The sequence below is a fragment of the Opisthocomus hoazin genome, chromosome 10 (assembly GCF_030867145.1).
Source record: "Opisthocomus hoazin isolate bOpiHoa1 chromosome 10, bOpiHoa1.hap1, whole genome shotgun sequence".
In the NCBI taxonomy this organism is placed as follows: Eukaryota; Metazoa; Chordata; class Aves; order Opisthocomiformes; family Opisthocomidae; genus Opisthocomus; species Opisthocomus hoazin.
The window spans coordinates 12,600,722-12,616,290 of record NC_134423.1 but is presented as its reverse complement, the minus strand read 5'-3'; the positions used below and the strand labels follow the sequence as shown (position 1 = coordinate 12,616,290).

Below are 15,569 nucleotides of genomic sequence, written 5' to 3'. Positions count from 1 at the left end.
GCGGGAGGAAGAGCCGATGGGGAGGACACGGGGTGATTGTCTCCAGGACCAGGTGCTGCACTGACCCCTTTGGATGCTGAAGGCTTTGGCAAAACCTGGAAGCTGAAGAAAATGCCGAGGGTGGATTTGGAGGTCCAGACTGGTTAATTTTTTAGAGCAATTTCACCCGTTTCCCCCCCACAAATCAGGGCTGCAGCTTTTGAAATGCACAACCAGAAGCGGGAACCAGAAGGAAAGCTGGAGACATTTCTCGCATCATTTTAAGACGGTTGCAAGACTTGGGGGTCACTAATATTTCCCTTGGACCTGGTATAAAGGACGGAAATTCGGGGGAGGGGGGGGAAGTTCCCCACCCCAACTCCTCGGCACTGGTGTGTTTTTGCTCTCTGCAAGCCCCTCTCCATTCCGCTTGGGCCACATGCCAGCCAGGCGCGGGTGACATCTCTGGTGACCTCCCCGCTCCGCTCAGACATCGGACATGACCAAGCAGATCACCCCGGTTCTTCTTAAGCTGAAAAGAGATAAAATGTCCCAGGGATGGACATTTGCCCTCCCTGGTCTGGCCACCCCCCCCAGCATCCCCAGATCCCCATCCGTCCCCTGGCCACGACCTCAGATGTGCTGGCTCTACCCTCCATGTAGGCTTCCCTCTCTTGGCACATATATACATATAATATATATATGTTATTGTTATTATTTCTCCATGATGAAAGGTTTATTGACCTGAAGCTTCTGTCCACAAAAAAAAAAAAAAAAAAAAAAGTTTAAAATTCCCTGAGCCTCGAAAATGATGGGTAGGTAGTTGGGACATTTGTCTTCTTTGCCACCTTTTCATGTTGATTTTATTATTAGTACTGATTTATTTAAATATATATTTATATATATATATTTTTTTTTTCTGTCCCTCCCCAGGAATCCCCCCATCCCCCCGCCCTCCCCAAATCTGTGCGGCAGAGCTGCCGTCAGTTTTTATTTTTAATTTTCTGCTTGGCCGGGATATAAGGCAGCACCGTCTGGGTGCTTTTGTCGGCTACGGTCTGCGTGCTGCTGTTCCTCGTCAGCCGCCGCGCCGGGGGTCCACCACCACCGGTGGAAGGATGCTTCGAGGGTGGCCCTGCCAGCACCTTACGGCTGGGCTCCTCGGGGCCGTCATCCCCCGGGGACACCGCGCTGTCACCGTCCCGGTCGTCATCGCAGCACAGAGCATGGTAAAGCACCTTGTCGCTGAATCGGACCCGTTCCCGCGTGCCGGCTGGCCGGTGATGCGAGATCTTCTGGCCGGCCGTCGTGCCGAAGGCTTCCTCGCTGGATGAATCCGGGGTCCCACCGCCCCGGGGACCATTGGTGATGGGGATCCCCCCGTTCATCAGCTGGTAATCAGGTTGGTGAGCCGGCGGGGGCTGCGGCTGCAGCCGGGGGGGCTCGGGACCATCACCCGGGTCGGAGGGGGTGGAAGCATCCAGGAAAGAGCAGAATTCCCAGCTGTCGGAGAGGATGTCGGAGGCAGCGAAGTCAAGGGGTCCCAGCTCAAAGGCGCCTCCCCCCTTCTCGCTACTGGAGGTGCTGCTGGCCGTTGCCGTCGTCCAGTCATCCGGCTCCAGCTCGAACTCGAAGTCGGACGTCAGTCGGTCGATCTGGCTCACCACCTGTGGACAGATGGACAGACAGACGGGCAGAGAGGAGCTGCCAGATAGGACCCTTCCGTTTTTACTCCACAGTAACACCACACTCCTAAATCTCTGCCACTTCCCCCGGCATCACCAGTGTGACGAGCTGAGGTCTCAGCCTGAGTGGAGCCACTCCGGGAGCCCCTTGGCAGGGACCAAAGCCCACCCGGTGGGCACAGCACCCGTGGGTCCCAAGCAGTCAGTGAAGCCTTGGGTGCCCCTGGGTGCTCAGTGCGGCAGGATGGGCCCTTCTCAGGGTGGCTCTGGGGGTCTGCCTTGTCCCCTGGGATCATGAATGTCACCCCAAATCCCCACGCACGTGGTGTCCCTTGGTCCCTCACACTTGACCATGGGGAGCAACCAGTGACAGCCAGCTCCTGTCCCCCTGGAAAAGGCAGCTCTGCGTGTGGGGAAACTGAGGCAGGGGGTGGGAAATGTCCCACGGTCATGGGACAAAACACACAGGAAGGTGGGGGGGCTGCAGGGACAGTGTTGTCACCCCCCGCCCTGGCTGGGATGCTGACGGGCTTCGTCCTCAGTCTTCCATCCCTTGTAAGGTGTGGAGTATATCAAGACCCATGGTGACTTGGAGCAGGGTCATGGCCGCGCCACGTGGCAGGGGATGGACCCCACACAGGGTGTGAATAAAACAAGCCCTTAAAATTTAAAAATTTGGGATGTAATGCCCTAGCTGAGGTTCAAGCCACGGGCAGGGCTGGAAGAGGAAGACTTCCTTCCTCCCATGGCTCCCATGGACCATGGTCTCCACCTAATGACCTTCATATTCCAGGGGGGTCACCACCCATCTTCAAGTCTTTAATCCCATCCAGCTGAAGGGCTGCCCAGCACTGAGCACAGCACTAAACCTGCCCAGGGTACCCCAATCCCACCCGAGCACCCGCTGCCGTGGCATCCATCTGGAGCCATCGCTGTGTCTCCAGGAGCATCGTGGTGTTTCTTGGCTGGTGTTTCTGCGTGTATCTACGTGTGCGGGGGTGTGTGTGGCTTTATTTTGTGTGGGAGGCACAGCACGACGTGAAAATTCAGCTCAGCAGCAGTTGGAAGTGCATATTTTTGGCAGGGTGACTGGCTTGCCTCCCACCCTCTCTGGGGGAGCTGGCAGAGGGCCTGGCGGGTCCCAGCGCTGCCAAGCAGGAGGTGGGCAGTGGCAGACGGGGGGGTGCTGGGGGGAACCCTCAACACTCGCCATACCCATTTGTGCATCCAGCTGATGCATTTTTTCTCCTCCCTCCCCCCCCCCAGCACCATCCATGGGCATCGGTGGCCTCCAGCGCTGTGTCCCTCCCATTGCTCCCCGACCCCCCTGAGCATTTGGGGTTGAAAAAAACCCTTTGCTTGGCTTTTTCCAGGTGGTTTCTCCACGCTTAAATGTTTTGGGTTTTTTTTTTCTGGTTATTTTGCATTACTGCCTTTCTCTTCCCATCTCTTTCCTTCTCCTGCCCTTCCACATGTCCTTTCCTGGTGGAAATCAGCCACAAATTTCCCAAAGTAACGGAAGGAAGAGGAATCAGTGGGCACTGTCTTGCCAGACACATTTCATTTCCTTCTCCTCATGCCACCAAAAAGCACTGCCATGTCTCCACGAGTCCCACAGTTCATCACTGGCTGTTGGACCTCTTCACCCATCAAGAACAATTAATCATGACACATCTTTCCATCATTTTTATGCTGCTGTTATCCAATAACTCCATGCTTTTGAGCACTTCTGGGGGAAAATGAATCCTCGGGCTCAGAGACCCCATCCCATCCTTGTGTTGGGTGGCCAAGGGTGGGCACCCCAAAGCTCTGCATTCCTTTGCTAGATGCCAGTGCGCAGAGGTTTGGGTCGACACCATAAATTGCCAGAAATGCAGAATAAAACATGGCTCAGCAGGGCAGGCTCCTCGCAAAGCCCTCGTGGTGGATGAGGACGTGTGGGCAGAGTTAAGGGTAATTTAATATGTCTGGGCATCTGAAATCAGGAGCCCGGGGGGATGATTACACTGCCAGCAGCCGAAGTGGCTCTGTTACACTCTGTTGACCTAATTTTAATAGAATTCCCATATGTGAGCTCCAAATTTCACTTGTTCGACAACCATGCCCATGCAGCTCTGCTGCTCTGCCAAGCTCCTAAGGAGATGGCACCAAGGACGTGGGACCTTAAGCCCCCAGTTTCTTACTGGGGGGATCCAGCCATGGGCATGCAGAAGCCCCTCTTTTAAATCAGCTTCAGGTCCCCACAGGACATCTCCAGGCTCTGGCTACAGAGAGGACCATTTCTCAGGCCACCAAATGCTGCATGACAACCTGGAGGGGCACCTCTGGAGGACAAAATAGTGTCACCTCCCCGGGGGAACAACCTCAAGGGGCACAGGGGTCCGATACGGTTTAGGTGAGGGTGATGGGGCTGGTGCAAAGATGGAGAAGAGCAATTGGGGAGCCCTTGGGAATGGGGGGACCCTTTCAGAGACGGGACTGGCTGGTGTCACCAGGAAAATGCAGGTTGAAGGGCTGGGGGTTGCTGCCTGGGAGTGTGTTGGAAAAGCTGCCAAAACCCCATCTTTCCAGGGAAAAGAGGGTGCAGCGGAGCCTGGATGAAGTTTCTGTTGGAAATGAGAGGAGCGGTCCCACCACCAGACCTGAGCACGTGGTGATGGGTGCTAATACACATTAACAGCCCCACCTGGGACCCCCACCCCACCCTGCCCATAGCCCAGGAGCTCGTAGAAGCTCAGCCCAGAACTGGTAGTCCCCTCCTGAGCTGTCCCGCATGGGGACCTGTCTTCAGCCCCATGGGTGGTTTCTCCCCTGGATGGACCTCTTGAATGTACATTGAAGTCCACCTCTGGTCCTGCCTCAGGACCTTGGACCTACATCATGGCATTGTCACCTGGAGGGACTTTGGGTCCCCATAGCAGGGTAGTTCTGGGGACAACGAGCTGAGCACTTCTCATCCCAGGCAGCAGAAGGCAAGGGCTTTACCTAAGATCCTCACCCATGATCTCCGACTAATTTTTACTGCCTCTTTGCCCACGCAAGACCTCTGGGGAGGGCAGGCAGGCACCCATCCATCTTTCACGCTTTGGCTTTGAAGGGTGCTGAGGGCAAGCTGGGAGCATCTGCGTCAGCATCCACAAAAGAGTCTTGAAATTAGAAAAAGCAATTGCTTCTATTCCCAATGCACCACCAGATATTTTTTTTCCTTGTATTTTTCTCTTTTCTTTGGGAGAGAAATGGTGAAACTTGAGGAAAAGAGAAAAAAAAAAGACAATGTGACCTGTTCTTTCTCAGTGACAAGAAAGAGTTAGGAAAAAGGGCAGGAAAAGAGCTGTCTCTGGGAAACACCCGGCTATTATTATTTTTTAATAAGGCAGCAAATGATTCCACTGAAACCCTCAGCTAAAATGAGATCACCTCTGTTTTCACGAAAGCTCGGTGATTACAACACTGGGTTCAGCGTGAGCATCTCCCTGGGCTTCGAGCTGGGTCCCTGTCACCTGGGTGCCCTGCTCCTCCTCATCCTTATGAAAGGGACCTGCTGCTATTCGGGCTTGGTGGGTGCCAGGAAGAGGCACATCCCCATCGCGGTTCTCGTCCCCATCCCGGTCCTCACAACGGCACACAGGGATTAGTGTCACATTGGCAGTGGTTCACCCGGGGCTATTTTTAGGAGCATTTTCTATTTTAAACGGGTGGCAGGGTGGGGGAGGGTATTAAATACCTGTGTGACACTTGGCACCTGATGAGGATTTAAATGTAAAGTAGGATTTGGACTCTTCTCTCCTCTTTTCTCCTTCCTGAGGCAGGCTGTCAAAGATTTTTAGCTGAGGCCATTGCTGCTGGCAGAGGAAACCGGCATGACAGCAATGGGGAGGGAGGGATGGATGGACCACACCTGGGATCAGGTGGTTTGGAGTGAGACCCCCGTGATGCTCTCATGAACTGGGAACTGGGGTGGCTCTGTCCCCTTAAAAGCAGGGGAGGAGGGTCGGAGTGTCCCCAGCATGTGCTGGAGGTGGCCATGGGGGTGACTGAGAGAGGATGTGTCCCCATCCTCCCTCACAGAATCACAGAATGTTTGGGGTTGGAAGGGACCTCTGTGGGTCATCTAGTCCAACCCTCTGCCAAAGCAGGGTCACCCAGAGCAGGCTGCACAGGACCGCGTCCAGTCAGAGCTTGAATATCTCCAGAGAGGGAGACACCACAACCTCCCTGGGCAGCCTGTTCCAGGGCTCCGTCACCCTCAGAGGGAAGAAGTTCTTCCTCATCTTCAGCTGGAACTTCCTCTGCTTCAGTTTGTGCCCGTTGCCCCTTGTCCTGTCGCTGGGCACCACTGAACAGAGTCTGGCCCCATCCTCCTGACACCCACCTTGCAGATATTTAGAGGCATTTCTAAGGTCCCCTCTCAGCCTCCTCTTCTTCAGGCTGAACAAGCCCAGCTCCCTCAGCCTCTCCTCGTAGGAGAGATGCTCCAGTCCCCTCATCATCCTCGGAGCCCTCCGCTGGACTCTCTCCAGTAGCTCCTCATCTTTGTTGAACTGGGGAGCCCAGAACTGGACGCAGTAGTGCAGACAGGGTCTCACTAGGGCAGAGCAGAGGGGAAGGAGAACCTCCTTCGACCTGCTGGCCACACTCCTCTTAATGCACCCCAGAACTCCCTCACCTTTAGGTTTCACCTTGTTGCAAAGAGCCACCTTTTTGGTGACAGTAGAGCATCCCTGGTCAAACCAGGGGTACCCAGCAGCGGGAAAATAGGGAGCAAAATTAATCGCCCTGGACCTTGCGTGTGGCGTCACCAAGGGGCTTCATCCTGCTGTGCCCAAGTGCCCTGCAAGCAGGCGCTGGGTGGCCAAGGGATGCTCAGCTCTCGCTCAAAGCCATGAGCTTTGAGCAGCTGGAGGATGAACTGGAGCAAGGCGGAGGGATGGGCACACGTCCCTGTGGTACTCCATAGAGATGGGGACTGAGCAATGACACGCTGACCAGTTCACCCCAGAAAAACCAGCTCCCACCATTCAGACCAACTGGGAGTGCTGGAAGCTCCCCTCACCCTATCTACAGTCCCGATGCCCGTGGACACTGCTGGCAGCCAGGAGCTTTCCAGATAAAAATCTGGGTGCCCCAGACCGGGTGTTTACCTCCCCAGCTGAGGCAGAGGTTGAACATCTGGAGCATCGTTGGTTTTTAATGGGATTTTTGGTTATCGGCAGCAAATCAAGCATGGAGGTTCCTGGCTTGGTGGCTTCAGCTTCCATGTTTTAGCCTTGCTCTTTCCTGTCAAGGATCTAAAACTCCTGGAAGCTCAAGAAGATGCTGGAGAGGGGAGAGATGAGGCAGGAGGATGAGAGAGCACTTCAAAGGCTTCATGGCTGGTAATTGGTAATACACATTCCCAAGGCCGGGGAAGGGGCTGGAAGATGCTGGGATCAAAGTGGTGCAATCTATTGGCTCCTTCATCCCGGCATGGCCTTTGAAGGGGGTGGACGAAGCAGGTCGGTGCTGGGGGCGAGTACCGCTGGGTGAAGAGGGATCCGGGGTGGGGAGATCAAAGTGGAGTGTCTTTGCTTTGGTACTAGGGTGACCAGTGTGTGTCCCCTCTGCTGCCCTCCTGCAAGATGCAACTGTTTTCCCAACCCAGAGCCAAACATCTCATCTCTAGCCAGGCTGGGAGAAGAGCAGGGATGTTTGTGTATCCCCCCCAGACTCCACGCTCCCTTGGCTGAAGGCTCCGTCCTCATCCCCAGCACCCCACTGCGCACCTCCAGCAGCACATTTTGGGGTCCAAAGCACCTTCCCATGCTACACAGCTGCTTTCCCAGGCTGGATACGACCCACCTGGTTTTGCACCCTGCTTTTCTGCCAGCTGGCACTCGGAGGGGATTTGCAACGGGACGGCGTGGCCCATGCAGAGAATTCCCAACCCTATTCCCAAAGCATCAAATCATCCCGGAGGCACTTGACACCGTCATCTAGAGCATCAGTTCCTCCCTCCTCGGGGGAAAAGAGCCACCCCGAAGCCCCACGACCTCACAGCCAAACTCACCCAGAGCAGGGACCTTCCCCCACTTCCCAGCGCAGGCAAGGTGGGTAAATATTTAATAAGGAATAAATGATTAATTGGAGCTCGCAAACTGAAGCTGGGTTACAGGGGCCTCTCTTCTCCGAGCTGATGCTTATAAATGAGCGTGCCGCGGATCTCGGGATCATTTGCTAGATCATCAGCTGCTAAATAGTTCAAAATCATCGTGCAGATCTCTAAAACATGTTATTATTAGAATAATAAGCTGCCTTCTCGCCGTGAACTTTCCCAAGCATTCCCAGCTAATCACCTATTTATTACAATGTTATTAAGGTATTTATTATCATAAGGGGTTGCAGGGAGGGCTTTCCTCCTGCCAAAGGCTTGGAGGGGACCCTTTGGTGCTGCTTCCCTGTGTGATGGGACCCCACTGGTCCCATGTCAGGGGGCGCAGGGATGATGGGACCCTTCCCATGGGATTTTGGAGGGTTTGCGCATATGGAGACTTGCACAGATGTTTGTTTTTATTTCCCACCTCTGAATATAACCCTGTGGATGGTTTCTGACCCCCAGCACTAATCAAAGGTGTCTCCCAAGGCTGGGAAGGAGCTCAGCCTTGTGGTGGAGACAGCTGGGACCTCCTGGGGCTTCTTCTTCCCCGTGGCATCACTCTTATTCCCATGGGAAAAGGCCGGGGCTGGCAGGAGGCGCATGGGAGGGCAGGCAGCGTGGCAAGCACTCGGCGGAAGCGCCTTCACTGCCTGCCTCCTGCCTGATTTCTACTTCCAGTGTGCGATTTCAATCAAAGATTTTAATAATCATTTTCCCCGCACATAATACAGCCCTGTCTTGGAGTGCTGGGGAATAATTATATACACAAAAGGGAAAGAGGGAGGGAGGGAGAGTGGGAGCGGAGAAACCGGTAAAACAGCATCCTGAAGCAAACGGACATCTGGAATGACAGCCTTCAGGTGGGAACCGCTCCTGGGAGCTGGGGATGGAGCCTGGACCAGGGTCTGGTCCCTCATCGCATCCCCATGGATGGGCCAGCGGAGTGGGGCTACCCCGGGGTCCCCCACTGAAGCCTCCCCACGGAGCATCCCGCATTCCCGGCTGAGTCCAGGACTCCATCTCTGCTGAAGCAGGGATAACCTGGGAGAGAAGGCTTATGTGAACCAGAGCAGGCTGCACCCAGAGCTGGTGAGTGGTTTTGGAGCAGGAATCACCCCTGGGTGAAAGCCCTCCTGCCCACACAGGGATTTTGATGGCTTTGGGGATTGTTTTTGTCAAGATGGTTACGACCTGGCTGCTTCTTCCAGCTCCTCTTGGAAGGAGAACATGGAAGGAGCAGGTCCAGCGTCACCCGGTGCCCTCCAGCGTGACTCAGTGAAGATTTTCCAGCTCCGTGGGTGCGTCTGATGCAGTAGGAATTGGGTCCACCACTGCCCTCACTAAACACAGCCAGCCCCATGCCCCAAACCACCGGCAAAGCCCCAAGCAGAGAAGATGGCAGCAGGGATGGACATTTCTGAAGCCCCCATGGCACCTCCGTTGGAGAACACACCACTATCACAAGTGCCAGGGCCCTGCGGGCACTAATGGGCTTTAATGACCTTGAGCAGCCCCTCCTGGGAACCTGACCCATGAACCCATTTAGGCTCGGGGCCATCAGTCCCTGCCTGGGTCTGCAGGGCTGCCTGTCCCCAGCCTTGTCCCCACGTCTTGGCCCTCACCTCCAGCCAAGGAAGAGCATCATTATATGCAAGTCAGACAACCACAAGGGCTTACTTTTTTTTCATCTTCTCCTTCACCAATATCGTAGAGCTTATGATTTGCCAGCTTGCCGTCTACCACATACTTTAATGGGTGGGCTTGAAAGAGATTTCCACTTAACACGCTCCCACTGTGCTTGCTCTGAGTGATCCAGAAGACAAGCGGTTGAGTTTCTCAAGCCTGTAATACCCAGTATCTGCTCGGTGTGCGGAAAACCAGGCAGCCGTTTCTTTGGAGTTGCTGGAGCTCGGTTGGACCAGTGTGGTTTAGCTCCAGAGCCAGCTTGTGTCCTGGGTTTTATGCTGTTTTGTATAAATTCAACTAATTGCTGCCAAGTTATATGGGTACATTGTAGGAGTTGTGGAGAAGGGTTGAAGTTTAGGACCCCTCTCACGGTGGGGACCTTGTGGCTAGCTCTATGCTGACCTGGCCACGTTGCTCCATGTTGTGAGGAGCTCTTCCAGTGCAGCTATGGGATGCAGCCTGGGAGGTCACCGGTGTCTAGGGATGTGCCAGCTCTGTGGCAAAGTCATCTCCAGGCCATAACACTTCCCAGCATCCTCTGGAGAGGCCATCTCATTGGGCATGGACCCTCTCCCTGGCACAAAGTCAGGGTCACCCCAGGGCGAGGGGCAGAGGATGGATGCCCTCTGGCCACCCCCTGCTCCTCAAAGCACAGGGACCTTCTGCACCCAGCTCAGCTCTTCCACCCTCCAACGTTATTCCTGCTCCTTTGAGCCTGCTTCCCAAAACGTGTCCCCAGGGAATGCAGAGAGCCCTTTGCCCCTGCCCTGTGTCCTCAGGCTACCTTCTCCTCTTCTCCGCTCTCAGACACACTGGTACAACTTGACTTGGGCAGCCTACTAAGGATGCTGCAGGGATGCTTAAGGTCTTTCTGGCCCCAAGAGCTGGACGGGGACTGGGTGGAGCCACCCAAGGCTTGGTGGGATGCTCAGCCCAGCTGTGAAATGAGTCAGACATTTGTCCCATCCTGGTCCCCCTTATCCCTCCACATCCTTGGCAGGTGGGATGCTCATGTGATTGTGGTGGTCCTACCTGGCCTTAAATCCATGGGCTCAATGAAAGGAGCTGAACTGCCATCATTCTCACTTTCAAGGGCTCTTTAAGTGCCTGGAGGAACGTGAAGTGAGCTCTGGCTAAATGGAAAATAGCTCTGCCTCTTGATTAATATTCTTATGACTATTTTATATCCATCAGAGATTCGTCAAAGTGGTTTGGCGAATTTCCCTCTGTTGGCGCTGAGGGAATCGGGGGCCTTCTTGCTTTGGGTGCCCAGGTTTACTTTCTGCTGCAGGAAGGACTGTCAAAGCCGTTAAAGAAAGGAAAATCTCAGGAACACTGTGGTCAGGTTGCGCCTTCATGGGGACCCAGCGGGATGGTGTGGTGGGACATGGCTTTGCCCTGGCACTGACTTTCCCAGCTGGACAGCCTCCCTAAAATCTCCCAGACCGCGCGGAGCCATCCCGAAGGAGGACACTGCATCCCAGGAGATGCTTCATGCTGGAAGACGTCACCTCCCTGAGCACAGCTGCATCTGCACTGAGGATGACATTGGTCCACCTGCATCAGCGCTCTCTCGGTGGCACCCAAGTGTCACCGACCCACGTGGGGCTGCTCCATGGTGGCCCTATGCCAAAGCCTCCACCAATTTCTTCCCTTCCTGGGGCATGACGAGGTTTCACATGGTTCTGGATATAATAATCCCATCGTGCTTGGCTCAGGCCACAGAGAGGATGCAACGCTTGCCTGCCCCGTTGCGAAAACAAGCTTCCAGGCTGTGCTCAAGGCTACCGCACGCTCCCCATCCACTGCTTGCCCCATCACCTGCACAGATGTCCTAAATGACCAGCCCCATCCACATCCCCTTCCCCTGGAAATATGTGGCCCAAACACTTGAGCCACAGAAATATTAAATTCCCCACCAAACCCACTCTGCTGTGCCTCCGCACTGGGAGGAAACTCCAACCACACTTTCTATGTGTGTATATATATATCTAGATCTATTTTTTTTGCAGCAGCAATGGACCCCGACAGCCTGGCTATGGGACAAACAGTCGCTTTGGCCCCCTGCCTGGCCCACAGACCCCCCCTCACTGCACCCAGAGCACACGCCAGTATTTTCGGTGCCCTTTGTGATGCCAGAGAGACCCGCTGCCCCGGCTCCATCCAAATCCCTGGTTTGAAAGGGAGCCTCAGAAACACCCCGAAGGCAGAGCAGAGCCAGCTCCATGCCTGTGGCACAGCACCAACAGCACCGGCTCCCCCAGCCCCCGCCTGTGATGACCCCACGGTGCTTCTCCCACCAGCAGCACCCGCGGGGCCGGTGCCTCGGCCGAGCCCCCTGACCCCGAGCAAACCCCAGTGTCAAGGTCAAGGGCAATTTTACAAACCGTGGCTCTTTTTATTATTCTCCCCCATCCCACCTTTTTGAAAATCCTCTCGCAAATCAGCCGGGCTGTGACGCCCCGGTTCCCTCCTGGGGCTGATGGGCTGTGGGTGCTGAGCTGGCTCTGCTCCCCCCGGGCCCGGGTCCAGAGGCAGGGGACAGGCGGAGGGACAGGGACGGGGCACCCCTATTTTGGGCCAGCAGCTACCACGACCCGCGCAGGGATGCAACGGTACCCCGGGGCTTTCCTACCTCCCGCAGCTCCTTGGCCACCTCCTTGAGCTCCTGTAAGATGCCTTCCAGTTGCCCGATCACCATTTTCATCTGGCTCCGGATCCTTTCCCTTTCGCAAGTACTCTTGCTGCTGCTACAATTGCTGCTGCTGCTGCTGGGGTGGTCACTGGGCTGCCTGTCCTGGCAGGTCCGGGAGTCCATCCTTCCCTACCGGCCTCGGTTCCCGGCCCCAACGGCTCTGTCCATCCTGATCCCCCCTAGCCGGGTGGCCTGGCGTCCGCGCAGCCCCTCTCGGCCGGGGAGCTTTCAACATCTTAACGTTCCCCTGCCTCCAAGAAAGTCCCAGCCGCACGCTTGCCTCCCTGCGAGGTCGGGGGGCTCCGAGTCGGAGCGGGGAGCAGGGTTGGGATGCACCATACGGAGTCAGGAATGCTGCAGAGGGGTCTCAGCCGGTGGCCGTGGGGAGATGTGGGGTGGCCATGGGGCAAGTGGAAGAGGCAAGCGCTGCCTGGTCAAGCGAGCGGGAGGAGGAGGAGGAAGAGGAAGAGTGCCTTGGATGTCCCAGGAAGCTAAAATCCAGCGGCTCACGCCTTGCCTGCTCCCCGACGCCAGGGAGAGGGATGCAGGGCTGGGTGTCCCCGGGGAGCAATGCTGCTCCCCGCGTCGGGCCCTTGCTCCGGGGTCACCAGCTCTGACGCTGGGTGGTGGTGGGGGGTGTGTCTCCCAGCAGGGCGCAGGTGTCCTGGGGAGCCCAGGGTCCCCTCCTGCAAGGACAGACAGACAGACAGAACGTGAGGGAGCCATCCCTTCTGGAGCCAGAAAAGGGAGGGGGGGGGGGCTTTGCTCACTCCTGCCTTGCCTTGATCAAAGCCCTGGCATGAGGACAAGCCCCTGCGCAGCACCACAGCGGCCCCCCAGTTGAGGGGGGGGGGCAGGATGGAGCACTGCCCCTGGCACCCCACCTTTTCTTCCCCCCCTCCCCAATTTGAGACCTGAAGACTGGGCACAGCGGGGTCTCGCTGAGCCAGACGGATGGACAGACAGACAGACAGACAGACAGACAGACAGACAGACGTGCAGCTCAGGAACTTACCGTCGCGATCCAGACCCTCCTTGGCTCCAGTCTAAGCTCTTCCTTGTCTATTTTTTTTTCCTTCTCCTTTTCTTACTTCCTCCCCCTCCTCCTCCTCCTCCTCTTCCTCCTCCCTCAGGGCTTTTGCGTGGCACAAGAGGAGTCCGGGAGCCACTTTCCTTCGGTCGCTGCTGGAAGGGGTGAGACGTTACCGGAGGTGACAGTCTGCCGGGGGGGGGGGGGGGGGGGGGGGGGGGGGAGCACGTCGCAGGGGACCCCTCAGCTTTGGGGGGGTGGTGTCAGGCAGCCCCTTCCCCACCCCCACCATCCCTCCCAGTTTCAAGCCCCAACTCTTCCTCGGCCAAGGATGGGTGTAAAACCCACCTTACCCCCAAATGCCCCCACCTTCCCGCGGGGGGGGGTGGGGGTGTGTGTGTGTGAAATAGCACGGGCGGAGGCGGAGTGGGGTGGGGGCCGCATCCCCCCAGCTCGGGGGTGCGCACGGGGAGGGTGGGGGTCCCGGCATGCTCACATCTCCATCCACGGTACCCGCATCCTTCATCCCCGGTACCCGCATCCTCCATCCCCGGTGCCCGCATGCTCCATCCCCCGTGCCCCGGAGGATGCGGGTACCGGGGATGAAGGATGCGGGTACCGAGGATGGAAGATTCCCATCCTGGCATCCTCCATCCTCGCTGCTCGCACCCTCCATCCCCGCTCCCGCATCCCCCTACCCTCCCCTCCCTCTCGGGTTCCCCCGCTGCCCACCCGCACCCCCCCTCCCCGGTGCCCCCGGGACCGACCGGCGGCAGCGATGCCGGTTCAGGGCCGGCCGGCCCCCGGGCGCCGGGCGGGCGGAGCGGGGCGGGCAGCGCCCGGCGCCCCGGGCAGAGCCATGGGTAGGGGGGGCGGAGGGGCGGTGGGCGCCCGGCCCCCGGCCGCAGCCTCCCCGCTCCCCGCGGCTCCCGGTTCGGCTCGCCCCGGCGGCTGCTGTGTCAGAGAAAGGGGCCGAGCCTCCGCCGAGTGGGGGGGGGGAGAGGAAAGGGGGGGGCTTAAAGGGGCCGGGAGCCCCTTTGCAAGGTGCGGAGCGGGGAGGGGGGCAGCGCCCGGGGGAAACTGAGACAGCGGGGGGGGGGGGGGGAGGGGGGTCTGTGCCTCGGTTTCCCCACTCCGCTCCCACTCACCTCATTAAGCCTGCTCCCTCCTGAGAGCAAAATTCCCCCCCCCCCCAATCCCCCCACTCTGTGGGTCATCTTTTGGGCCAATTTCTGCAAAATCTGTAAAAAATTACCAGCGTTCCCGGGATGCAGGAGCATCATCCTAGCAAAGGTCCCTGCTGCAGGACTTGCCTGGGCAGGAGGAAAATAACAACCACGGTCCTGTGCGTGTGTGTGTGGGGGGTCTGGTCTGGGGGGGACCCCAACAAGGGGAGGCAATCGGCCCGGAGCAGGGATCCAGCCTTGGAAAATCCATCCAGTTTAGCAGCAATGGGAGGAGGAAGGAGAGATTCCCGTCCTAGCGCTGGACTGCAACGATAGGTGGCAATCCCAGGTCTGCGAGAGGCGAGGCAGCGTGTGCGCATACGTGTTAGTTATTGCCTCCTACTGGGTATGTTCAAAAACGCTGAACACACTTTTTGGCGTGGACCTGAACTGACTCATGCTTCAGTGAGCAGCTCGTCGTGAGACGATGCTTCGGGTGGGGGTTCTTCGGATTCAAGCAGAATATTTGGGTCAGGGTCCAGCGTTGGATCCCCGGGGTGGCAGGAGTGCTAGGGTGCATGGCAGATGTCAGCGAGCAATCCCTCAAGGCACAGCCTTATTGTAATGATATTTTCCAGGGTAACCGCGTAGCTGATGGGAATTTTTCAGCAGGAATCTCCTCCATGCGATAATTTGCACCTAGAGCTCAGCTGGGGACAGTGCAGCCACCCGCGTCCCCGACAACCACGACACTCTCTCCTCCACTCCCAGGCTTTGATTTCCTCTAATAGCAGGTTAATGCCAGCTCACGCTCTGCCTCTGCCGTTAACCAGGCAGAGCGAAATATCAGCAGGGATATTAGGACAGTAATTTGGGGAAAGAGTGGAGATGGTAAAACTGAGATGGAGGTGCTGTTCCTGGGAAATACACTTTGGACCAGTGATGCGGGACCAGGTGAGGTCTCACCTCAGAACACGCACAGTGGATCTGGGATAAAAGATATCAAATGATTTTGGCCAGAGGAGGACCTGAATAAACTACAGTGGGGGATAAAATGAGCGGCTGAGATGAGGGCTGGGGAGGAAACACTGCTCCATCCTTGACCTGCTCTTCCCCTCTCCCGCAGGCAGATGCCCTTGTTGCCTCTGTGATGGGCAGTGGCAGCCCAGGGACTTTCAGTTTGAGCCAGGTTGAT

General features: G+C 56.9%; 1 protein-coding gene across 4 annotated transcripts; it reads right to left on the bottom strand.

Annotated features, from left to right (window-relative positions):
* Positions 1-917: 917 nt before the first annotated feature.
* On the bottom strand, positions 918-14,717 carry INSYN1 (inhibitory synaptic factor 1). Of its 4 annotated transcripts, none has more exons than XM_075431766.1 (4): positions 14,464-14,717; positions 13,194-13,363; positions 12,119-12,864; positions 918-1,646 (listed from the first exon to the last, which is right to left on the bottom strand). In XM_075431766.1, the coding sequence occupies exons 3-4, from the start codon at positions 12,299-12,301 to the stop codon at positions 963-965; spliced, it is 867 nt and encodes a 288-aa protein (XP_075287881.1). In that variant the 5' UTR covers positions 12,302-12,864; positions 13,194-13,363; positions 14,464-14,717; the 3' UTR covers positions 918-962. The 4 variants fall into 4 exon arrangements, with proteins under 4 accessions (XP_075287881.1, XP_075287882.1, XP_075287879.1 ...); XM_075431767.1 differs by having other exon boundaries at positions 13,194-13,360; XM_075431764.1 differs by lacking the exon at positions 14,464-14,717 and adding an exon at positions 13,976-14,052.
* Positions 14,718-15,569: the final 852 nt, after the last annotated feature.